Here is a 27171-nt window from a genome sequence, read left to right as displayed (position 1 = left end):
GATTTGTTTTTTGTCTGGGAAGCTTTTTATTTCTCCTTCGATTTTAAACGATAGCCTTGCTGGATAAAGTAGTCTTGGTTGTAGGTTCTTGTTCTGCATTACTTTGAATATTTCTTTCCATTCCCTTCTGGCCTCAAGTGTTTCTGTTGAGAAGTCAGATGTCATCCTTATGGGGGCTCCTTTGTAGGTGATAACTTTTTTTTCTCTTGCAGCTTTTAATATTTTCTCTTTATCGCTTAGCTTTGGTATTTTAATTATGATGTGTCTTGGTGTAGGTTTCTTTGGGTTTCTCTTTAATGGAGTCCTCTGTGCTTCTTGGATTTGTGAGAGTTTCTCTTGCATTAATTTAGGGAATTTTCAGCTATGATATGATTGAACAAAGTCTCTATCCCTTGTTCTTTTTCTTCTTCTTCAGGAACTCCTATGATGCGGATGTTATTTCTCTTCATGTTTTCACAGAGCTAAGAGTTTCCTCTGACTTTTTGAGTCTTTTTTCTCTTTTCTTCTCTGCTTTCATGCCTTCATTCCAGTTGTCCTCTAACTCGCTGATTCGATCCTCTGCTCTATCTATCCTGTTTTTAATTCCTTCCATTGTGGTCTTTATTTTTGATATTGTATTTATCGTCTCCAACTGATTCTTTTTTATACTTGCTATTTCTTTATTTAGGTTTTCAGACTGCCCCTCCATTGTTGTTCTAAGATCCCTAAGCATCCTTACAATCATTATTTTGAACTCCGCATCTGGAAGTTTGATTATTTCCATATCACTCAGTTCATCTCTCGAAGGTGTCTCTTGTGGTTTCATTTGGATTGCACTCCTTTGTCTTCTCATCCTCTTTTTTTTTTGTTTTATTTGTAGAGTTGGTTGAGTCTAGGCTTGGTGTTGTTTGCCTCCAGTTTTCAGTTGTGTTATTTCTAGGTCTTCTTGGGTTGGTATCAGCTGTTATCTGTAATCCACTTTCTGATTTGGGCAGCTTTGAAGTCTTGATTTGATTGTTTTCTTAACAGGTGATAATCTTGTTTACTGATCTCAGCAAGGGGCTTCCTTGAAACTGTATCCAGGAATGCGGTGGGTGTAACCTGAGACTCTGAAGGCCTCTTTAGCCAGCTAGACTCACTGGGGGTAGGGTGTTTTCTCAGCTTCAGTAGGGGGAGGTGTATCTCAGATCTCCATGGAGACCTGAGTTACTGCCCCTCCTCCCCACTTCTTGTTTTCAGCTGTGTCTTGTTGCGCTGATTGGAGCTGGAGAGATGTCCGGAGGTCTCTGATCCGGAAGCACTTCAGCTCTGTTTTGTGAAAGGTTCAGTCCCTCCCCCAGCTATGGCCGCCTCCAGCACGGATGAGTCAGCCCTTTTAGCTCCTCTCCTGCATTCCTTATCCCCTCACAGTCTGTCCCTCTCCCTGCCCTCTCCCCCTGGGAGATAAGATGGTCCTTTCAATGCACCTCGCTCCCTGGTTGCCAGGCAAGTGGCTGTGAGCAGTAGTTTCTGCTCCCCTCCCTCCGCGATCCTCTCTGGGTTCTCAGCCCCACCCCCCTCCGTTCCGGCAAGCAGAGGAGGTTCATGGGCTCCCTACCAGGACTCCTGTGATTTCCTCTTTGCTCCTTGGTTTTTGAGAGCCATTCTTGCAGTTCAGAGTTGGTTTTTCATGCTGATTTTTCCTAAATTGATTTGTATTCCAGTTTGGTGGAGAGAGCTGGGCGTCTGTGCATCCGCCTACTCCGCTGCCATCTTTTTTCTCTCCTTGATTTTTTTTTAATCAATGTTTTATAATTTTTCGAGTACAAGTCCTTTACCTCCTTGGTTAAATTTACTCGTAGGTACTTTATATTTTTTTCTGTTGCAATAGTGAAGGGGATTGTTTCCTTAATTTCTCTTTCAGACAGTTTAGTGTTGGTTTACAAAAGTGCCACTGATTTCTGAATATTAATTTTATATCCTGCTACCTTGCTGAATTCATTTACCAGGTTCGGTAGTTTTTTGACTGAGACTTTAGGGTTTTCTATGTACAGCAGTGGTCCCCAACCTTTTTTGGGCCATGGACCGGTTTAATGTCAGAAAATATTTTCATAGACTGGCCTTTAGGGTGGGATGGATAAATGTATCATGTGACCGAGACAAGCGTCAAGAGTGAGTCTTAGACGGATGTAACAGAGGGAATCTGGTCATTATTTAAAAATAAAACATCGTTCAGACTTAAATATAAATAAAACGGAAATAATGTAAGTTATTTATTCTTTCTCTGTGGACCGGTAACAAATGGCCCATGGACCGGTACCGGTCTGCGGCCTGGGGGTTGGGGACCACTGATATACAGTATCATGTCATAAGCAAATAATGATACTTTTACTTCTTCTTTTTCAATTTGGATGCCTTTTATTACTTCTTCTTGCCTGAATGCTGTGGCTGGGGCTTCCAGAACTATGTTGAGTAAGAGTGGTGAAAGGGGGCACCCCTGCCTTGTTCCTGATCTTACAAGGAATGCTTTTAATTTTTGCTTATTGAATATGATATTGGCCATGGGTTTGTCATAGATGGCCTTTATCATGTTGAGGTATGTTCCCGGTATTCCTACTTTGCTGAGAGTTTTGATCAAAAATGGGTGCTAGATTTTATCAAATGCTTTTTCTGCATTTATTGATATTATGAGATTTTTCTCCTTTCTTTTGTTTATGTGATGAATCACACCGATTGATTTGTGAATATGGTATCAGCCTTACCTCCCCAGAATAAATTCCACTTTATCATGATGTATGATTTATTTCATGTATTGCTGTATTTGGTTTACTAATATTTTGTTGAGAATTTTAGCATCTAAATTCATGAAAGCTGGAACACCCACTAGTGGGCGGGAGGGACCAGGTTGACCAGCACTGCAAAAATGGATGGTTTTTATAAAAAGGTTCACCATCATGGACCTAGGTTGTCCAATTTTTTGGCATACAGATATTCATAGTATTTTTTTACAATCCTTTGTTTATCTCTGGTGTCAGTTGTTACTTCTTTACTTTCATTTCTTATTTTATTTATTTGAGTCCTCTGTTTTTTTCTTGATGAGTCTGGTTAAAGGTTCATCAATTTTGTTTACCTTTTCAAAGAACCAGTTCTTGGTTTCACTGATCCTCTGTATTGTTTTTTTAGCCTCTATGTCATTTATTTCTGCTCTGATCTTTATTTAATTTTCTTCCTTCTACTGCCTCTTGGCTTTAGTTGCTGTTCTTTTTCTAGTTCTTTTAGATGCAGGGTTAAGTTGTGTATTTGAGCTTTTTCTTGCTTCTTAAGGTATGCCTGTAATGCTATGAACTTACCTCTCAGGACTGATTTTGCTCTGTCCCATAAATTTTGAATTGTTGTATGTTCCTCTTCATTTGTTTCAAGTAAATTTTTTATTTCTTCCTTGATCTTATTGTTAACTTATTTGTTATTTCATAACATGCTATTTAGCCTCCAAGTGTTAGAATGTTTTTCAGTTTTTCTATTGTAGTTGATTTCTAGTTTCATGCCATTGTGATCAGAGAAGATGCTTGATATGATTTCAATCTTCTTAAATTTATTGGGACTTGTTTTGTGTCCAAACTGTTGTCTATTCTGGAGAATGGAGCATGAGCACTTGAAAAAAATGTATATTCTGCTCCTTTAGGGTGAAAGGTTCTGAACACATCTATAAAATCCAGTTGATCTAGTGTGTCATTTAAGGCTGCTGTTTTTAAATTTTCTTTCTTGAGGATCTATCTAGTGATGTTAGTGGGGTATTAAAATCCTCTACTATTATAGTGTTGCTGTTGATCTCACCCTCTATGTCCATCAAAATCTGCTTTATACATTTAGGTGCTTGTATATTAGGTACATAGATATTTACAATGCTTATATCCTCCTGTTGGATTGCTCCCTTTATCATTATGTAGTGACCTTTTTTATCCCTTACTATAGGCTTTGTTTTAAAGTCTATTTTATCAGATATAAGTATTGTTACCCCAGCTTTTTTTTTCATTTCATTTGCATGAAACACTTTTTCTATCCCTTCACTTTTCGTCTATGTGATTCTTTTTTTTTTTTTTTTTGTATTTTTCTGAAGTTGGAAACAGGGAGGCAGTCAGACAGACTCCCACATGTGCCCGACCGGGATCCACCTGGCATGCCCACCAGGGGGCGATGCTGTGCCCATCTGGGGCATTGCTCTGTTGCAACCAGAGCCATTCTAGTGCCTGAGGCAGAGGCCATGGAGCCATCCTCAGCGCCCGGGCCAACTTTGCTCTAATGGAGCCTCGGCTGCAGGAAGGGAAGAGAAAGACAGAGAAGAAGTAGAAAGGAAGGGGTGGAGAAGCAGATGGGTGCTTCTCCTGTGCCCTGGTTGGGAATCGAACCCGGGACTCCTGCATGCCAGGCCAATGCTCTACCACTGAGCCAACCGGCCAGGGCCTAGTCTATGTGATTCTTTTGTTCTGAGGTGTGTCTCTTGTAGACAGCATATGTAGGGGTCCTGTTTTCTTATCTGTGCAGCTACCCTATGTCTTTTGATTGGAGCATTTAATCCATTTACATTTCAGGTTATTATTGATATGTAGTTTTTATTACCATTTTATTCTTTAAATTTACAGTCCTCTTTTTCTCAAAAATTTTTTCTTTGCTTTTTTTATAGCAGGCCCCTTAACATTTCTTGCAGTACTGGTTTGGTTGTAATGAATTCCTTGAGGTATTTTTTGTTTGTTTGTTTTTGTCTGGGAAGCTTTTTATTTCTCCTTCAATTTTAAATGATATCCTTGCTGGATAAAGAAATCTTGGTCGTAGATTCTTGCTTTGCATCACTTTGAATATTTCTTGCCAATTCTCTCTGTCCTCAAGTGTTTTTGTTGAGAAGTTGGATGTCATCCTTATAGGGGCTCCTCTGTAGGTAACTAACTGCTTTTCTCTTGCAGCTTTTAGTATTCTTTCTTTGTCTCTTAACTTTGACACTTTAATTATGATGTGTCTTGCTGTAGGCTTCCTTGGATTCCTCTTTAATAGAACCCTATGTGCTTCTTGAACTTGTGTGGCTTTGTCTATCAATTTAGGGAAATTTTCAGCTATGATTTCTTCAAATAGTCTATTTCTTGTTCTTTCTCTTCTCTTTTCAGAACCCCTATGATGCGGATGTTGTTTCTCGTCATGTTGTCCCAGAGCTCTCTTAGTTTCCTCAGATTTTTTGAGCCTCTTTTCTTTTTGGTGTTCTGCTTCCGTGCTTTTGTTTATCTTGCCCTCTAAATTGCTGATTTTTCCTCTGCTGTATCCACCCTGCTTTTAATTCCTTCTAGTGTAGTCTTTATTTCTGATATTGTATTTTTCATTTATGATGGGTACTTTTTTATGATTTCAATGTCCTTTTTGATGCTTGCTATCTCTTTATTTAGGTGCTCATTATGTCCATCCATTGGTGCTCTAAGATCCTTTAGCATCCTAAAAATCATTGTTTTATACTCTGCATCTGGTATTTTGGTTACTTCCATCTCATTCAGTTCTTTTTCTAGGGATTTTTCTTGTTGATTCATTTCTCTATCTGCCCATTTTGTCTGTGTATTAGGTAGCACTGTCTGACCTTGAAATTTTTGTGTGGTCTTTATGAAGGAGATGGGCTCAGTGTTGTTGTCCTCCAGGCCACTTGTTTTGCTTGTTCTAGGAATGCTTCTTGAGGGTACTATTTTCCCTCTTGTTGTATGTGAGTATTAGTTGCAGTTTGTCTTTTATACATTTATAAAAAAAAGTGGATACGTTTATCCCTTCAGGCTGACTGGCTCTAAGGGTCAACCTTGATTATGTGTATTACACACTGTGCAATGTCTATCCTGTTGGGCGTATTCTCCACAGTGTCTGGTGCCTGCTAGACTCCACTTTTGGGTGTGCTGCTTATGTAGGTAGTTGAGTCTAGGGCTGGTGCTGTCTGCCACTCACTACCAGTAGTGTTGGCTCTAGTTCTTCTTGGGTTGGTATCAGCTCTTGTTTGTTATCTGCTGTGGGCTACCAGTCTGCAGCTACTTTACTTTTTGTGGTTTGTATCTGTGTTTTCTGTGCCCTGTACTGTGGGAGGGGCCAACCTTTGTATAAGGATCGGCTTCCTTCTGTTTAGAGATGACAACAGCTCCATAAAAGCCCCAAGCTCTGTAAGATTTGTCTCCAGTTTTCAGTTGCTCCTCCTCCTCTTGCAGCAGCCTGGTCTCTCCACAGAGTCTTCTGGACTCCGATTGGTCTCACCCAACCAACCCGTCTACAGGTTGCACACTTGGTGGGTTAGGGCAGTTGAGGTTGTGAAAACAACCTTTGAGGGACCTCCTACTTCAGGCGTCTCTTGGTCAGGAGTTCAGTACAGGGAATGTGGCCCCTACTTCAGAGCTTGATCCCTCAGCCACTGCTGGATACTCAAATTTTATTTCTCTCCAACAAGGTGAGCAGTAACTTCAGACCGAGTGTGGCCAACAGTCCCCTCTGCAGAAGTTCTTTCAGCTGTTGAGATCCCAGTCTCAGGGAGGAAGACTGAGAGAATCCTCTCCTGGGGCTGACTGTGCCCCTCCCAATGGTGGCTAAGCCCCTCAACCAGATCCAACAATAGACTCACAGGCACCCACACTTTATTCATTTTAGAGAGGAGAGAGAAAGGGAAAAAGAGAGACAGAGAGGGAGAAAGAGAGGAGAGAGAGACAGAGAGAGAAGGTGGGGAGGAGCTGGAAGCATCAACTCCCATATGTGCCTTGACCAGGCAAGCCCAGGGTTTCGAACCGGCGACCCCAGCATTTCCAGGTCGACGCTTTATCCACTGCGCCACCACAGGTCAGGCGGCACCCACACTTTAAATGTCCATGCTCCAAGTTTCTCTCCCTTCCCTTTGTGGAATCTAGCCTAGCTTGACAGAATATAGAGTGCCTAAGCTGGCTGGCTGTGAATCTCCATCCTTTTCAATGTACATGAGCCGCTCTGCCGGTACTGATCACAGAGAGTGGAACTCACCTCAGCTGAGCCAGTTGTGAGGTGCTTTTCCTAGCAAGGGTTGTTAGGTGCTGAACCGATGCTTTCTGCAGCTGGTTCCTGGATGTGCCAGTCCTGGGTCTCCGTAGCAGGAGTATAGCACAGACCAGTGGGAGACACTGTCCATGACTGGCCCTCAGCAACCTTCTTGGTCCTACAGGCAATTACAAGTTTGTGGCTGCCTCTGGTAGGCCCAAGTGTACATGGAAATACCTAACTCCTAAGCTGACTTTTACCCACTCTGGTCTTGGGGGAAATTCCGCTCAAATGGCCAAGTTTTCCTGAGCCTCTTGCAGCCTCTGTCTGCTGGCTGCTTGTTAGGCTCAGTCGCTAAAAAAGCATCTGCTAGAATCTAGAGCAGGAGTGGCCAAGTTTTTGCCCCGCAGGCCAGATTAGAAAGAAAACTTTTTTCATGGGCCAGATGAAATATTAAAATTAAAAAAATGTTAAATACAAAAATGATTCATTTAAGTAAACAAAATTTTATTATGTAATTTGTTTATGAATAAATGTGAGTGAAAAAATTTAATATATATTATTTTAATAAAAATATTTTTAATAAAAATATAATTATATGCGTCCAAACTATTGCAATCAATCAAAACAATATTTAATTAATAGAATAAGCTTGAAGGGGTTATATTGCAAATAAAACAATTATTTTGTTTTACAAACAGCCTGGACACGTTTTCAGTTATCAACTGCAGCTATTGTCTATGTTACAGTGCCACTTAAGTCAGCACACTTGACCACAAAAATAACGAATTGTTTGACCTTGGGTGTGCACTGGCAAACTCTGCCTAAAAGAATATGGGTTTCACATCGCTGCTTAACATCATACAGTTCATATCAAGTACAGACGAGTACAAAAGTTGTAAATTTTTATAATGGAATTTTTTTAAAAAATAAAGAGGTATCGCAAATTCATTCAACCAATTATTGGAAGTTAACCTTAGATTAATCACGTGGAATTCTTTTCCGCGTATCACTATCTTCTTAAATACCTCGATTTCCAATAATCAAAGATGCTTCTGCTTCTGAGTAGCTGAGATTTTAAAGTAGCGGAGAATATTAAAAATTTAATCGTGGGCTGCATAAACTCATTATGTGGGCCCTCAGGCCATATGTTGACCATGCTTAATCTAGACCTGTGGCAATTCGGGAATTAGGAAGGGTGGTAGGTGTGGATCCGTCCCACAGCCCCAGGTGTCAGTCTGTCCAGACTTTTTTCATAGGGTGTGCCTTCTGAGACTTAAAGGTATGATCTGCCTGCTCTCTGAACATACTCATCTGAGTCTCTGGTGAGGTAGAAGCATCAGTCATAGAGTCAGGAGAGTGTGTTGGGGAGCTCCAGTCTCAATACCAGAAAACTAAGTCACTGACACACCCCCTGCTTCCTGGCCTCTCAGAATGACCATCGCCATGCCTGGGGTAGGAGAGACTCCCAGGGCAGCATAGCTGCTTTTTCCCAGGTGATGCCACTCAGAGAGGATTACTCCACCCAAGAAAGATGGTGACTGCAGTACTGCAGTATGACTCAGCACAGGGGTTCCGGTTTCCATCCCCTACAGTGTCTCTTCCTGGACCTCCAACTTTACACTCTCCTCCTGCAACCCCATTCTTCTCAGCTCTCTCCCACCAGAGCTCTGGGTAAGTGGCTGTGAATGAGATTTTCTGTGTGGGCCCTTTAAAATGGAATCTGCTTCTGAGAGGTGTGTCTCTTTTTTGCAGACAGAAACCCAGCTCTTTTCATAGCTAAATGCTCTCTGGGTGCCTCTTCTAGGCCCTGGGGCACTAGGCTGGGCTCTGGACCTGGGGCTGAGGACCCACACCTCTCAGGGCATCCCACCCCACCATGAGAGTCCCTCCAGGTCGCTGCTCGCTCCTGGGAGCGGGGCAGCCCTTTCCGTGTCTCTACACTTCCTAGCAGTCTTGGTGTGGCTTCTTTGGTGATCATTGGTTATAGATTCCTCTTAGTTTAGTCCAATGTTGGTTTTTCAAGATGATTGTTCTTAAATTAAGTTGTAATCCAGTTTGGTCCTTGGAGATGGCAGTTGGAATGTCCACCTACTCTGTTGCAATCTTTCTTCCCCCTTGATCATACGATTTTTATCCTTGCTTTTGTTAATATGATGTATCAGTATCACATTGATTGATTGATTTGTGAATATTGAACCATTCTTGCATGCTTGGAACAAATCTCTCTTGATCATGTTCTATGATCCTTTTAATGTATTGTTGAATTCAATTTGCAAATACTTTGTTGAGAATTTTTGCATCTGTGTTAATTGGGAATATTGGCCTATAATTTTCTTTTCTTGTACTGTCTATTTTAGTTTTGATATCAGGGTAATACTGGCTTCATAGTATTAGTGTGACAGATTCCTTCCTCTTGAATTTTTTGGAATAGTTTGGAAAGGATAAGGATTAATTTTTCTTTAAATTTTTGGTAAAATTTACCCCTGAAGCCATCTGGCCATATAAATAATTTTTACTAACATCCGTTGTGAAATCAAAACCTTAGGGAACCAATGTCCCATAATATTGTATTGAGAATAAAACTGGTGTTGGATAGTGTTGGTTGATTGCTTTCATTTCTGAATAAAGCTTTGTGTACTTAGAATTTTATCATTAATTTACAGTTTTTCCTTTGTTTTGGATTACTTTTTATTTTTTTCAATAGATTTGTTTAATTATAATGCATACATCATAAAACTCACTCTTTAAAATGTACAGTTCAGTGGTTCTTAGAGTACTCACAGAGTTATGTAATCATCACCACTATCTAATTTGAGAACATCTTTATCACTTCAAAGAGTAAGCTCTCCACCAAAAAAAAAAGTAAGCCCATAATCTCTAGCAATTACTCTTCATTTTCTCTTCCTCCCAGACCATGGCAACTACTAATCTACTTTTGGTCTCTATGAATTTATCTATTCCAAACATTTTATATAAATGGAATCATATTGTATGTGGGCTTTGTGATTGACTTCTTTCACTTAACAAGTTTTTAAGGTGCATCCATGTTGTACCATATATCATACTTCATTCTTTTTTATTGATGAATATTATTCCATTGTATGGATATACTGCATTTTGCTTATCCATTACTTAATGAACATTTATATTTTAATATTTTGAGCTGTTATGAATTTCCATATGAATTTTTTATTAGCTTGTTAATTTTTGTGACAACAACAACAAAGACAGCTGGGGTAGAAGGTAGAGTCATGTAGTGTCACCCTTACTCAGAGGGGAGAATAGTTGGTAGAGCAGTACAAAATGCAGAGCAATGAAACTTTTAATTTGGAGAAGCAAAGCCATACTCCATCAATATCACCAGCAGCAGCAACAGCAGAAGCCACTGCTTCTCCCAGTACCTGCAAATGGGCAATAGGCCAGCAGCCAAAATGAGAGTTTGATCGTTGACCTGAAGAATTTTAGTAACCCAGGAGAGAAGACTTTCAACCCAACATAGCCATCTTTTTGTGTGCAAGCTTCCTTCTGATATCAATAAAGAGAAAACTAGGAAACCATTTTAGAAATATGGAAAGGCAGGCAGACTTCATTTATAAGGACAAGGGCTCCAGCTTTATTTGCTTGGAAACACAAACCTTTGTAGAAATTTCCAAAATGAAGCTGGACAGACAAGATGCCACTCCATGGAAAGCAGCTTGTGTGTGCTTGGCATGTTATAGTGCACCTATTATATATCCGACAAATGCTGAAGGAAGCCTTTTTATGTGTGTGGTCAGATGGAGATGACTGTAGTCACTGTGGATTATTGAGGAAGACCCTCAGGAAAAAAATATTGTTGAATTCTCATGGAGGCCAGTTGCTCAGAAAGCTCTGGGAAGATGCAGTGAAGGTTTCTGCCTGCTAGATACATTTCCTTGGCCTGTAACTTTGGAGCCCATGGACCAGTTAGAGGATGAAGAGGGACTTCCAGAGAAGCTGGTTAGTATAAAGAGCTAGTAGATTCACAGGAAGAGAGAGTAGCCATTCATATTTGTGCAACCTTATGCTTTTGAGCATGAGTATCCCATGTGCTGGAAGGCAGTAATTGAGATGGAGAAGCAGTAGCAAAACCAGGTGGACTTCTACATCAAGGAAAGTCATGAGAAACTGGAGATGGAGATGGTAGCTGCCCATCTGAGTACCAGGTCAGGCTAATGAGGCAGAATTTGATGATATTTTAAGAACTTTGGAGGATGGAAGAGCTACACTACCAGGACAAGCAGAAACAGAAGCAACTAGAGCTCATGGCATAAGTGCCATGAAGAGGCAATACAGTGGCAACAGGAAAAAATGATGCAGTGACAGCAGGAAGGATTCAAAGGAATCCTCTCTGACATGAGTGGTATGGATGGGCCAGAAGGCTGGGGTATGTTCTATAGGCATAAAGAACAGAGGTACTGTGTTACCCACTCCTATGGTAGCTCTTAACCCCCACTCCACCAGGACCTGCCACTATGATACTGAATGGAATCTGGGGATTGACCTCACCAACAGCTAAATGCTTTGGCCAACCTACAGTAGAAGGAATTGGGGTAATTGGTGGAACCTCTGCTGCATTTAATCCTACAGCCCCTGGAGCTAAATTTGTTCCAGCCATATGCTGCTAATACTAATAAAACTAGAGTGTCTAGTGTTAAAATATTCTAAAAGGAGGACCCTGATTGAATTAACCAGAATTCTGTACTAGAAGAGTATTAGAGATTCCTCCTAACAGTCCAATCTTATGGTGGAGGCAAAGGGCAATGGAGATTTGTTTGTTTATTTTTAACAAATCCTCTATGTGACATATTGTTTAACTAGCCATATCTGAATAGTACATTCTTGAAGTCTCCTGTGATTGTTGAGGGTCTGGGGGGAACCATGGCAGCGTGGATCCAGTTAGAGCACCATTAATCTTGATCATTCCAGCCCTTTCCTGTCTGTTTCTATTTGCTTTCTCACTTTTATACTGTCCAAACCCAGAGACACTGCCACATATACCATGAAAATCAAACTTGTTCCATTCACTCAAGCTGGATGAACCCATGCTCAAGCCAGCAACCTCAGGGTTTCGAACCTGGGTCTTCTGTACCCCAGTCTGATGCTCTACCCACTGTTCCATTCACTTCCAGGTATGAATTCAAGCAAATGTCCACAGAAGTCACAGACAACATACATAAGGTTCTATTGTATTGTTAGGCAAAGCAAGCTGACCTCCAGTTCGCCCTGGGAGTAGTGGGCCTGTATCATCTGAAAGGAATGTTCTTGCAGAGATAAGTGGGACCATTAAGCTATTTGCTACATTGGATTATGCAGTTCTTTTTTTTTTTTTTTCTTTTAGTGAAGGGGAGAGAGACAGAGAGACAGACAGGGACAGACAGGAAGGGAGAGAGATGAGAAACATCATCTCATAGTTGTGGCACCTTAGTTGTTCATTGACTGCTTTCTCATAGGTGCCTTCACCCCGGGCTCCAGCTGAGCCAATGACTTCTTGCTCAAGCCAGCAACCTTGGGCTCAAACCAGCAACCCCGCACTTAACTTAAGCCAGCAACCTCAGGGTTTCAAACCTGGGTTCTCTGTGTCCTGGGCTGATGCTCTATCCACTGTGCCATTGCCTGGCCAGACAGGATTATGGAGCTATTAACAAGCATGTGCAATGTGGCCATAAACCACCTGTGTTAGCCCATGCCATTTGGCCATATATAACAAGCCTCATCCATTTTGGGTATAGAGATCTACCGTTTTGCTTTTGCTTCTGTCCCATAAGTTCCCCTAATAAATTCTTGATGTAATTCTGGAGTTGTCAGCCTTTTCTAGGATAAAGACAACCCAGGGATGTCACTTTTGTGTCTATGATATCACTATTCATAGCTCTGCTGTTAATTTTATTTTTTTTACTAGTGTACCATGTTTTATTTGTCTCTGATACCTTTGGAGTTTTTCTGAGAAATAGAGCAGTAATGCAGAATAAGTTTACTTATTTATTTATTTCCCTTTTTATTGAATTTATTGTGGTGACACTGATTAACAAAATTATACAGGTTTAGGCACACAATTCTATAACACATTATCTGTACACCGTATTGTGTGTTCACTACCCCAAGTAAAGTTTCCTGCATCACCATTTATTCCTTCTACAACCTCCTCCATGTCCCCCCACTCCCCTTCTTCCAGCAACCACCACAGTATTGTCAGTGTTCGTGTATTCTTTTTTTTTTTTTAATCCTTCCATCCCTCCTCATTTAGCCTCCCTCCCGCTTAGTCCCCCCACACAGAGCTTTCAGCCTGTTTTCTATCTATGAGCCTGTCTCTATTTTGCTTGTTAGTTCATTTAATTCCATGTAAGAGTGAAATCATATGGTACTTGTCTTCCTCTGACTGGCTTATTTCACTTACATAATGCTCTCCAGGTCCATCCATGCTGTTGGAAAAGGTAAGATTTCCTTCTTTTTAATGTCTGGGTAGTATCCCATTGTATAATATAATGTATCACAACTTTTTTTTTTTTTTTTCTGAAGCTGGAAACGGGGAGAGACAGTCAGACAGACTCCCGCATGAGCCTGACAGGGATCCACCGGGCACGCCCACCAGGGGGTGACACTCTGCCCACCAGGGGGCGATGCTCTGCCCCTCCGGGGCGTCGCTCTGTTGCAACCAGAGCCTCTGTAGCGCCTGGGGCAGAGGCCAAGGAGCCATCCCCAGCGCCCGGGAGGGGAAGAGAGAGACAGAAAGGAAGGAGAGGGGGAGAGGTGGAGAAGCAGATGGGCGCCTCTCCTGTGTGCCCTGGCCGGAATCGTGCGGGACTTCTGTACGCCAGGCCGACGCTCTACCACTGAGCCAACCGGCTAGGCCCGTATCACAACTTTTTTATCCACTCATTTATTAATGGGCAGTTGGGCTGCTTCCAAATCTTGGCTATTATAAATAACACTGCAGTGAACATAGGAGTGCATATATTCTGGTGAATTAGTGTTTTAGGTTTCTTCAGATAAATTCCCAGAAGTGGAACTGCTGGGTCATAAGGTGGTTTCCTTTTTTTTTTTTTTTGAGGTAAATCCATACTGCTTTCCACTGTAGCTGCATCAACCATGTGATTTAACTCATATAGGGAATCTAATGAGCAAAATGAACTAACAAGCAAGGAGAGGCAGACTTCTAGAGAGCAGGCTGACAGTGGTTGGGAGGTTTGGGTGTGTGTGAAAGGATTGGGCAAAAAAAAAAAAAAAGAGAGAGAGAGCCAACCAGGCGCTGGCACAGTGGATAGAGCATCTGACTGGGATGCAGAAGACCCTGGTTTAAAACCCTGAGGTTGCCAGCTTAAGCGTGGGCTCATCCAGCTTGAGTGTGGGGTCACTGGCTTTAGCTTGGGATCATAGACATGACCCCATGGTTGCTGGCTTGAACGTTGCTGGCTTGATTCCAAGGTTGCTGGCTTGAGCAAGGGGTCACTTGCTCTGCTGTAGCCCCCTGGTCAAGGTACATACAAGAAAGCAATTAATGAACAACTAAGGTGCCACAATGAAGAATTAATTCTTCTCATCTCTCTCCCTTCCTGTCTGTCCCTATCTGTTCCTCTCTCTGTCTTTCTCTCTGTCTCTGTCACAAAAATAAAAATAAAAAAAGAAAGAAAAGAGAGAGATAAAATTCAAACACAGACAACAGTGTGACGAATGCCAGGGGAGGGAGGATAAATGGTGATAGAAGGAGTCTTTAGTTGGCATAGAAACACACCATACAGTGTATGTGTTCCACCATACAGATGATATATTGTGGAGTTGTGCCCTGAAACCCATATACTTTTGTTAATCAGTGTTACCCAATAAATTTAATAAAAAGGAATAATGGACTTAGAGTTTTTGTAGAATATCTAATTTTCATTTCCCAGCAAAAGTTACAGTTTGGCATTTTCGTGCAGGGTTTTTCCCCAATCATGTTATGTGTATGTATGTGCTTATAATATGCTATGTTATCTTATACTATATATTTCTACCTATAACAACTTTGTATTTCTATTATAATGCAATAATTTTAATTACCATAGTTTTATCATATATTTTAACATCTTATAGATTATTTATCCCTCTTCCTTCTTTCTCATAATTTTTCTGGCTATTTCTACATGTTTATTTTTACTGATGAACTTTAGAATAACTTTGTTGGTTTGTTACCCCTGCTCTATATTTAATTGGGATTTTGATTATGCTCATTAAATATATTAAATAATTTTAAGTGTATGTGTATGGAAATTAAGTGAATGACTCATTACTATTTATATTTTTACCATTAGGAAAATATTCCTACTGTCTCTATCCTGTGCAATCCAGGAATGAGAGCACGTCACTGGAAGCAGATATCAGAAATTGTAGGCTATGACTTGACACCAGACTCTGGGACTACACTGAGAAAAGTTTTAAAATTAAACCTTACACCATATTTGGAACAATTTGAAGTGATAAGTGCAGGTGCAAGCAAGGTAAATATGGAGATCAACTGAAATACTTTATTTAATGATTTTGTTAATCAAATAGTCATTCTTTTGTTGTGATTGAATGTACAGTACTGGATAAGCAGTGGGAGAAGATGTTAAAAGTGATAGAAGACCACTCTTCTTTCTCCCCACAAAGTGTGTGCTTCTATCTTACTTTCTTGTCCTGAATCCAGACTAGCAATGTTTCCTTCCACCTCTTCTTAATGCTTATTCTGATATGCACGGATGCTATGCTAATCTTGATATATAAATTTTCCATGAAGAATATTGGGCAGGAGATGATGTCAGAGTAATGGCAGCATGAGAGATACTCCTGATCTCTCCCCCTTGAAATTTCAACAAATTAAACAACTATAACACAGAAAAGAAACCGCAGCTGGGCTTGTAGGTACACCTGAAAGATCCACGCATCAAATGGACTAAAGGTGGTATGAGTGTAAAGGGAGTCAGAAGATAAAACACGTTCATGGTGGGCTTTGGAGAAAAGACAAACCTGGAGTGACTGGGTTTCTTTCTTTTTCTGCTGGACTATGGGGAGTTGGGAAGCTTGGGTTCTCTGGATTTTGTCTGAGGGGTAGGAGAGGAAAACTTGGAGTGACTGGATCTCCTTTTTCTGGGAGGAGCAGTGAGACAGAAGGACGGTGGGGGAGATAAACCAAAACTGTAAGAGCACAGGGTCACGGCCAGTGTTCCGATGGTCTGCCTGCAGTCTGCACTTGGCAGAGACAGAGAAAACTAAAGTGTAGCTGGTCCCGAGCCTCCCAGATTCTTCCTACCTCACCTCACAGTAAGGAGAATGGCAGAGACAAAACTCACAGCTAAGCTATCTAGAGCCACTCTCCCCTGAAGAACAGAGGTGTCACTCTCCGGTCCCCAGGTCTATTGAGATGTGGGAAGGAGTGCCCAGAAGCCTGAGAACACCATCTTTAGAGCTGTGAAAAGCAGGAAAGCTGAAGCCAAATAGCCCTCACAACACACTCCACCCACTAATGTGAGTGCGGACCCACCTACATCATTGCAGACAGCAACATCTCAGCAGACAGCCAGGAACTTCACAGAACTAAAAGTTGTAATACGGAGACACCTACTGGAAGAAACCTCTCAAAACCGAAATTTATTTTTTCCTTCTCCCCTTTTTCCTTTTTTCCTTCTTATCCTTTTCCCTCTTTTTTATTTTTGAATTTTTATATTTTTATTCTTATTTTTTTGTGGGTGTCTTGTTTTCTTCAGTGCTTTCAATGTTTATTTCCTGTGGTTTTTATTCTTGCCATAATTTTTAAAATTTTTATATTTTATATAATTTTTCAATTTTTTTAGTTGTTTTTGGTTAGGGTTCTTAATAATACCACTCTCAACTGCCATCAAGGAAGAAGAAATTGAGTACCGTGGCTACACAAGACAGAGATGTATTTCAGGAAGAAAATGAAATATCTCCAGAAAAATATCCCCATCACATGGAAGACTTGGAATTAAATGATAGAGAATTCAAAATTGAAGTTCTGAAAATACTCAGTGAGATGGGGAAGACACCAACAGGCAACTTAATGACCTCAGAAAACAAATTAGTGAACAAAATGAATACCTCACCAAGGAGATTGAAACTTTAAAAACAGAGATGAAGAACTCAATATGTGAATTGAAGACTGAGGTAGCAAGTTTAGCTAATAGAACAAGCCAGATAGAGGAAAGAATCAGTGACATTGGAGACAGGCAACTTGAGAGAAGAGGATAGAGACTCACAAATTAAAAAAAAAACAGAGAGCTCTATAAGAACTGTCTGATTCCATCAGAAAGAGCAATATAAGACTAATGGGTATATCAGAAGAAGAAGAAGAGAGAGAAGGGAATGGAGAGCCTATTCAGACAAATAATTGATGAAAACTCCCCAAATCTATGGAAAAAGTTAGAGCTTCAAATCCAAAAAGCAAACACAATGCTGAATTACCACAACCCAAACAGACCTACTCCAAGGCACAATGAATGACAAAGAAAAAAATCCTCATGACAGCGAGGAAAAAGAAGAACATAATATATAAAGGAATGCCCAATAGGTTATCATCAGACTTCTCAGCAGAAACTCTACAAGCCAGAAGAGAGTACCCAACCATTCAAAGTACTGAAAGAGAGGAATTACCAGCCAAGAATACTATATCCATAAACATTATCCTTCAAATATGAAGGAGAAATAAAAAATTTTACAGACATACAGAAGCTGACGGAATTTATCATTAGAAAACCCCCACTGCAGGAAATACTCAAGAGGGTTATTAGACCAGATACAAAGAACAAAAGAAATCAAAACTACTGGTAAAAGCTCCAACAAGATCACAATAAAAACAAGGAGTATGTGACAACAATAACACAAAAGGGGAGAAGATAAAGATCTGCAGTACTAAAGGATGATAGAGTGCAGAAGCACTCATATGACAAAGGATTCTTGTACATTTGACATTTTTTTTCTCAACCCAATGGTAACTACCCACGAAAAAGCCACTACTGAAACATACAGCTTAAAAAAGAAGAAACGGGAAAGAAGTAGAGAATACCACCAAACAAAAACAACTAAGAGAAACAAAAAAAGGAAGAACCAAATAAGACACAGAGCTACCAGAAAACAAAACATAAAATGGCTATAGGAAATCCTCAAGTGTCAATAATTACCCTAAATGTAAGTGGACTGAACTAACTAATAAAGAGGCACAGAGTGGCAGATTGGATCAAAAAGCAAAACCCCACCATATACTGCCTTCAAGAGACACATCTAAGCTGCAAGGACAAAAATAGACTCAAAGTGAAAGGTTGGAAAATGATTCTCCAAGCAAATAATATAAAAAAAGAAAAGAAGATGTAGCCATATTCATATCTGACGCTAACTTCAAGACAACAAAGGTAACCAGAGACAAAGATGGACATTTCATAATGATAAAGGGGACATTGTATCAAGAAGACATAACACTTCTAAATATATATGCACTAAACAAGGGAACAGCAAAATATAAGACATCTACTAACTGATCTAAAAATAGAAACAGACAAAACACAATCATACTTGGAGATTTTAACACACCATTGATGCCTTTAGATAGATCATCCAAACAGAAAATTGATAAATATTGGCCTTAAATGACATACTATACCAAATGGATATAATAGACATTTATAGGACATTTCATCCTAAAACATCAGATTATACATTCTTCTCCAGTGTACATGGAACATTCTCAAGGATAGAACATATGTTGGGCCACAAAACTAACATCAACAAATTCAGAAAGATTAAAATAATACCAAGCACATTTTCTAATCATAAGGCTTTGAAATTAGAATTCCACTGTAAAAAGGAAGTAAAGAAACCCACAAAAATGTGGAAATTAAACAACATTTCTAAAAAATAATTGGGTCAAAGAAGAAATAAAACTAGAGATAAAAAGATATATACTGACAAATGACAACATGATATATCAAAATTTGTGGATGCAGCACAAGGAGTAATAAGATGGAAGTTTATATCTTTACAGGCTTATATCAAGAAACAAGAGATCCCAAGTAGAGAACCTAACATCACACTTTAAGGAACTAGAAAAGGAAGAACAAAGACAATCCAAAGTCAGTAGAAGAAAGGAAATAGTAAAAATTAGAGAACTAAGTGAAATAGAGAACAAAAAATACTAAGAAAATATTAATATAACAAAGAGCTAGTTCTTTGAAAAGATCAATAAAATTGACATGGCACTGGCTAGGCTCACTAAGGAAAAAAGAGGAAGGACTCAAATAAAGAAAATATGAAATGAAAGGAGAAATTACCATAGACATCATAGGTATACAAAAATTCATGGTAGAATATTATGAAAGATTATATACCACCAACCAAATTCAACAACCTAGAGGAAATGGATTAATTTCTAGAACTATAAAATCTTCCTAGACTGAACCACAAAGAATTGGAAAACCTAAATAGACCCATAAGCAGGGAGGAAATAGAAACACCTATCAAAAACTTCCCCCAAAACAAAAGTCCAGGACCAGATAGTTACACTAGAATTCTACCAAACATTCAAAGAAGATTTAGTACCTATCCTTCTCAAAGTCTTCCAAAAAATAGAAGAAGAAGCAATACTTCCTAACACATTTTATGAGGTCAACATAGACCGTATACCAAAACCAAGCAAGTACAATACAAGAAAACTACAGACCAATATTTCTAATGAATACAAATGCAGAAATCCTTAATAAAATACTAGCAAATGAATACAACACATTAAAAAAGCAATACATCACAATCAAGTGGGATTCATTCCAGGAGCACATTGATGGTTCAAAATATAGAAACCGATCAACGTAATACACCACACAATAAAACAAAGAACTAAAACTATGTATATGATCCTATGAATAGATGCAGAAAAAGCTCTCAATAAGGTACAATATGGTACAAATAGAAGGAAAGTATCTCAACATAATAAGGCCATAAATGACAAACCACCAGCTAATATTATATTAAGTAGTGAAAAAAATGAGGGCTTTTCCTCTAAAATCAGGAATGTGACAAGGCTTCCCACTGTAGCCACTCTTATTCAACATAGTTCTGGAAGTTTTAGCTAGAGCGATCAAGCAAGAGAAAGAAATAAAAGGCATTCATATCAGGAAAGAAGAAGTAAAGGTATTCCTTTTTGCAGATGACAGGATCCTGTATATTGAAAACCCCAAAAACACCACACACAAAAAAAACTATTAGAAACATTAAAGCAATACAGTAAAGTTGCAGGATACAAAATAAATATACAAAAGTCTACTGCTTTTCTGTATGCCAACAATGAAACTTTGGAAAATGAACCCATAAAAACAATTCCTTTTACAATTGCAACAAAAAACATAAAGTACCTAGGAATGAACTTAACAAAGGATGTGAAGAACCTATATACTGAAAACTACAAAACATTATTGAAAGAAATTGAAAAAGGCACAGTGAAATGGAAAAATATTTCATGTTCATGGATTGGAAGAATGAACATAGTTAAACTGGCCATATTACCCAAACCAATATACAAATTTAATGAAATTCCCATCAAAATCCCAATGTCATTTTTTAAAGAAATAGAACAAAAAATTACCAGGTTTGTATGGAACCATAACCCCCCCCCCCCGAATAATCAATGCAATCCTGAGGAAAAAGAATAAAGCAGGAGATGTCACTCTACCTGACTTCAAATTATACTACAGAGCCACAATAATCAAAATAACTTGGTATTGGCAGAAAAACAGACAGAAAGACCAATGGAACAGAATTGAGAGCCCAGAAATAAAACCACATATATATGGATAAATAATCTTTGATAAAGGAGCCAAAAAGCCAATGAAGAAAAGAAAGCCTCTTCAATAAATGGTGCTGGAAAAAGTGGAAAGCCACATGCAAAAGAATGAAACTTGGCCCTGGCCGGTTGGCTTAGTGATAGAGCGTCGTCCTGGCATGCAGAAGTCCTGGGTTCGATTCCCGACCAGGGCACACAGGAGGAGCACTCATCTGCTTCTCCACCCCTCCCCCTCTCCTTCCTCTCTGTCTCTCTCTTCCCCTCCTGCAGCCAAGGCTCCATTGGAGCAAAGATGGCCCCGGGCGCTGGGGATGGCTCCTTGGCCTCTGCCTCAGGCGCTAGAGTGGCTCTGGTCGCAACATAACGACGCCCTGGATGGGCAGAGCATCGCCCCCTGGTGGGCAGAGCGTCGCCCCCTGGTGGGCGTGCCGAGTGGATCCCTGTCGGGTGCATGTGGGAATCTGTCTGACTGTCTCTCCCCATTTCCAGCTTCAGAAAAATACAAAAAAAAAAAAAAAAAAAAAAAAAGAAAGAAAAAAAAAGAAGAATGAAACTTGACTAAACCTTGCCCCCTGCACAAAAATTAATTCAAAATATATTAAAGACTTAAATATAAAATCTGAAACAATAAGTTACATAGAAGAAAACATAGGCGCTAAACTCAAGGGCCTTGGCCATAGAGAACAATTGATGAATTTGACCCTAAAGGCAAGGGGAGTAAAGGCAAAAATTAATGAGTGGGACTATATCAAACTAAAGAGCTTCTGCACAGCAAAAGAAACTGACAATATAATGAAAAGGCAATCAACCAAGTGGGAGATGTTATTCACAAACAGCTCTGATAAGGGATTAATGTCCAAAATATATAAGGAACTCACAAAGCTCAGCAACAAACAAGCAAGCAGTCCAATTAAAAAATGGGAAGAAGACCTCAAAAGACAGTTCTCCAAGAAGACATACAAATGGCCAACAGATATATGAAAAGATGCTCATCTTTACTAGCAATTAGAGAGATGCAAATAAAAACTACAGTGAACCTGACCAGGTGGTGGCACAGTGGATAGAACATCAGACTGGGACCCAGAGGACCCAGGTTCGAGACCCTGAGGTCTCCAGCTTGAGCTTGGGCTCATCTGGTTCGAGCAAGGCTCACCAGCTTGAGCCCAATGTCACTAGCTTGAGCAAAGTGTTACTCGATCTGCTGTAGCCCGCCCCGGTCAAGGCATATATGAGAAAGCAATCAATGAACGACTATGGTACCGTAACAAAGAATTGATGCTTCTTATCTCTTTCCCTTCTTGTCTGTCTGCCCCTATCTATTCCTCTCTCTGTGTCTCTCACTGTCTCTGACACACACACACATACACACACACACGTGCTCACGCGCATGCACACACACACACACACACACTACAGTGAGATAACCACCTCACACCTGTCAGATTGGCTGTTATCAATAAGACAGGTAATAACAAGTGTTGGAGAGGTTGTGGAGAAAAAGGTATCCTCATTCACTGCTGGTGGGAATGTAAACTGGTAGCCATTATGGAAGAAAGTATGGTCGTTTCTCAAAAAATTAAGAATAGAACTACCATATGACCCAGAAACCCCTCTACTGGATATCTAACCAAAAAACTTGAAAACTTTGGTACACAAAGACACATGCACCCCCATGTTCGTTGCTGCATTATTCACAGTGACCAAGACATGGAAGCAACCAAAGAGTTCCTTGATAGAGGATTGGATAAAGATGTGGTACATTAAATGGAATACTACTCAGTCATAAGGAATGATGACATATTGCCACTTATGACAACATGGAAGGACCTTGAGAATGTTATACTAAGTGAAATAAATCAGAAAAAGCTAAGAACTATATGTTTTCCACATAGGTGGGATATAAAACTGAGACTCATAGGCATAGATAAAAGTGAACTGGTTACCAGGACAAGGGGTTGGGGGGGGGGATGAAAAAGAGACAAATAGACAGTGATGGAAAATGATTTGCCTTTGGGTGATGGGCACACAACACAGTCAACAGTTCAAGTGCTATAGAAATGTTTACCTGAAACATGTGCTCCTATTATTGATCAGTCACTCCATTAATTTTATAAATAAAAAATTTTAAATTTACTTTTATTTTTTTCTTAATGGAGGCAGAGATACAGACTCCTGCATGCGCCCTGACCAGAATCCACCTGTCAAGCCCCCTATGGGGCCATGCTCTGCCCATCTGGGGCTGTTGCTCCATTGCTTGGCAACCAAGCGATTTTAGTGCCCGAGGCAAGGCCATGGAGCCATCCTTAGTGCCTGGGGCCAACTTGCTCCAACCAAGCCATGGCTGCAGGAGGAGAAGAGAGAGATTTAGAGAGAGAAGAAAAAGGGGGAGAGGTTGAGAAGCAGATGGCCATGTCTTCTGTGTGCCCTGATCAAGGAATCAAACCTGGGACATCCACATGTGGGCCAATGCTCTACCACTTAGCCAAGTGGCCAGGGCCTAAATAAATTTTTTTAAAAATTCAACATAAAAACCTACATTGTCATTCTCCTTAGGAATTTTTTAGTTGTTTATAAAATTTTTCTAACTTAAAGACAATTACAGTGTAGCCAGATTATTTTAAGACATATGCTTACTGAATTTATTAGGGAAAGTTCATACAGTAAATAAGATTCTTTTCTCACCATCCCATTCTTTCTTCTTTCCTCCATTTTAGGAATATTCATTAGAGAAGGCCATGAATACCATGATAGGAACTTGGGGTGATATTGCTTTTCATATAAGTCTGTATCGTGAGACTGGAGTGTGTATTCTTTCTTCAGTAGATGAGATTCAGGCTGTCCTAGATGATCAAATTATAAAAACTCAGACAATGAGAGGCTCACCTTTCATTAAGCCATTTGAAAAAGAGATCAAGGTATGTTAAACAGGATAGCTCCTGGTCATTTGTAAAAATTTCAGCCTTATTATATATATGCTCTTGTGGAAATACATATTTTTGTTGGATAGCTTTAGAGAAATACAGGGACAATTTTTTTTTTTTTTGTATTTTTCTGAAGCTGGAAACGGGGAGGCAGTCAGACAGACTCCCACATGCGCCCGACCGGGATCCACCCAGCATGCCCACCAGGGGGCGATGCTCTGCCCATCCGGGGCATCGCTCTGTCGCGACCAGAGCCACTCTAATGCCTGGGGCAGAGGCCAAGGAGCCATCCCCAGCGCCCGGGCCGTCTTTTGCTCCAATGGAGCCTCGGCTGCGGGAGGGGAAGAGAGAGACAGAGTGGAAGGAGAGGAGGAGGGGTGGAGAAGCAGATGGGAGCCTCTCCTGTGTGCCCTGGCCAGGAATCGAACCCAGGACTTCCGCACGCCAGGCCGACGCTCTACCACTGAGCCAACCGGCCAGGGCCACAGGGACAAATTTTAAAAGACAATCATAGACAATGATTTTTAAAAGAACAAATTATGTTTTATTAAAAAAATCTCTAATGTGATAGACTTGGAAGGGAAATAGTTGGTATTATTTATTCTAACTTTAAACAATCTAAACCCTGTCCCATGCTATATCTTGTAACTTGTAGTGAAGCTCTATATACCATGCTTTAATTATATTTCTGAGTAACTAGCTTGAGGGTTTTTAGAATAATAATGAATTATTTTCCACTTAAGGAGAAATAAGTGGTATTTGAGACTGTAAGATTACTTGACGTTTTTATAGTTGATGTGGGTAAATAGAGAAAGCAAAAAATTTTAATAACTAATACCTTCATAGGTAGTATCAAAATTCTAACTGGGACTATATATAATGGGGAAAAGACAAACAAAAAATGGGTATTTCCCCTTATATTTATTGATTTCTAACTGTGTGCCAGATACTGCTCTAGGGGCTTTACACTTACCAATCCATCTGATTTCCATAGCAGACTTTCAAGGTAGGCACTTATATTACCTGTATTCATAGATAAGGAAACCAAAGCATAGAAGGATTGTTAATTTATCCAATTTCACCCAGCTAATAAATGACAGAGCTGGAATTCAAACCAAGTTAGTCTGGTTTTAAATTAGTATAAATAGTATTTTTGTGAAAGATTTTGACTCCCGATGTTTAGAGAAAGCAAATAGTCATGTTCTTCCAAAGGAACATAATGTTGCACATTTCCTCATGAATCAGGTTGACCTAGACTTTTTTGATAAGATATTCTGTCTTTTGCAGAAATTTCTTGTCTAACAAGAGAGAACTTACAAGACAAATTTAAAAGCTCTTTTAGAGCTTTAAAAACAATAAAAATATGAGGCCTATTCTCTTGACATATTGGACCTTAGGCCACATATTTAAGAACCAAAGAGATTATTATATGAATGCCTTCAACTAATGAAGTATTTTATTGATTCTAGGAAACTTGAGAGAGATAGGAGACTTTTATTGTTGTTGTTATTATTTAAAAATTTTTTTCCAAATAGTGTTGATGTAGAGTAGGGTTTTTCAATTGGGCACTAAAGACAGTTTGGGCTAAACAATTTTTTGTTGTAGGGACTGTCATGTACATTGTAGAAAGTTTAGCAGCATCCCTGGCCTTACCCACTAGATATTAGTAGTACCCTCATCCTGTCAGTTGTGACAAATAAAAACGTTTCCAGACATTGTCAAATGTCCCTTGGGTTGGGGAACAAAATAGCCCATAGGTTAACCATTGGATGTAGATCAGGATGTATTTCTGGATGCTTTTTGGACTTGGATGGTTTACCAAGGGATTAGGAAACTGACCTAAATAACTACAGTCATTTCCAATTGTGAATACCAATGATTTAAGAAGACTTCAGACCTAGAGTTTTTCTACATCCATGTGAGACACCCATAAGCTACCTTGAGCTGTTGTGCATTGACTTAAAAAACAGCAAATTTTAAATACATATTTCTTGCTATAGTTTATGGATTTACTTGAATAACTGAAATTTAGTATACTATGCTTTTCATTAAGGCCTGGGAGGACCGTTTGATTCGTATACAAGAGACAATTGATGAATGGTTAAAAGTACAAGCCCATTGGCTATACTTGGAGCCCATTTTTTGTTCTGAGGATATCATGCAACAAATGCCAGAAGAAGGACGTCAATTTCAGACAGTAGACAGACATTGGAGGGAGATCATGAAGTTTTGTGCAAAAGATCCAAAGGTGTAGTGTTTGTTTTCTCTCTTACAAATAAAGGGGAAATGTTTATTTTTTGCTATTAAAAAAAAAGCATTTAGTTTTTTTTCTGATTAAAAAATAAAACCTGATCATTGTATGCAAACTACAAAGTTCAGAAAAATGCAAGAAAGCATAAAGCATTAAAATTTTGCTTTTCAATTAATAAGATATACTACTTATAATTCTTTTTTATTAAATTTATTGGGTGATATTGGTTAATGAGATTATACAGGTTCCTAGTGTACAATTCTATGATATATAACCTGTATATTGCATTGTGTGCCCACCACCCAAAGTCAAATAATCTTCTATCACCATATATTTGACATCCTTTATTCTTTAATACTCCCAACCCCCTTTCCTCTTGTATATACTCTATTGTTGTCTATATCTATCAGTTTTTATTTTTTGTTTTTCTTGTCTATTCATTTGTTGCTTTCAATTTTATATCCCACATATGAGTGAAATCAGATGGTTCTTATCTTTTTCTGCCTGACTTATTTCACTTAGCCTGATATTTTTAAGGTTCATCCATGTTGTCATAAATGGCAACAGTATTTCATCTTTTCTTATGACTGAGTTATATTCTATTGTATATATTACATACCACATCTTCTTTACCCAATAATCTGTCAAAGAACTCTTTGATTGTTTCCGTATCTTGGCCACCATGAATAATGCTGCAATGAATATAGGGATGTATATATCTTTGTGAATAAATGTTTTCAGAAATTTCAAGCAGATACCTAGAAGAGAGGCTGCTGGGTCATCTGGTGACTAGTCTTATTTTTTGAGGCACCTCCATACTCTTTTTTTTGTAGTGGCTGTACCAGTTTACATTCCCACCAGCAGTGAAGGAGGGTTCCTTTTTTTTTTTCACAACCTCTCCAACACTTATTACTTGTCTTGTTGATGATAATAACCATTTTAACAGGTATTAAATAGTTTTTAAAATTGATTGTTAGAGAGAGAGGAAGAGAGAGGGAGGGAGAGAGAGAGAGACATCAATTTTACCTATTATGCATTCATTAGTTGAGTCTTGTATGTGTCCCGACAGAGGATAGAACCTTGACATATTGGGATGATGTTCTAACCAACTGAGCTACCTAGCCAGGGCCTCATTGTAGTTTTTTGTTTGTTTTGTTTTTTGTTTTTTAAGTGAGAGAAAGGGAGACAGAAATACAGACTGTCACATGTGC

The 27171-nt window shown here is 39.4% G+C and overlaps 1 protein-coding gene and 1 pseudogene across 1 annotated transcript in view; both read left to right on the top strand.

The window, feature by feature from the left end:
- Window positions 1–27171, top strand: part of DNAH12 (dynein axonemal heavy chain 12) — a 376621-nt gene that overhangs the window by 97230 nt on the left and 252220 nt on the right. Inside the window, exons 18-20 of the mRNA XM_066245398.1 lie at window positions 15279–15464; window positions 23503–23703; window positions 25763–25957. Coding sequence (XP_066101495.1) covers window positions 15279–15464; window positions 23503–23703; window positions 25763–25957 — 582 coding nt within the window. The remainder of the gene's footprint in view (window positions 1–15278; window positions 15465–23502; window positions 23704–25762; window positions 25958–27171) is intronic.
- LOC136314553 (non-POU domain-containing octamer-binding protein pseudogene) lies at window positions 10276–11618 on the top strand (annotated as a pseudogene).

Source organism: Saccopteryx bilineata, chromosome 10, assembly GCF_036850765.1.
Source record: "Saccopteryx bilineata isolate mSacBil1 chromosome 10, mSacBil1_pri_phased_curated, whole genome shotgun sequence".
Taxonomy (NCBI): Eukaryota; Metazoa; Chordata; class Mammalia; order Chiroptera; family Emballonuridae; genus Saccopteryx; species Saccopteryx bilineata.
This window is presented reverse-complemented; position numbering and strand designations above follow the sequence as displayed.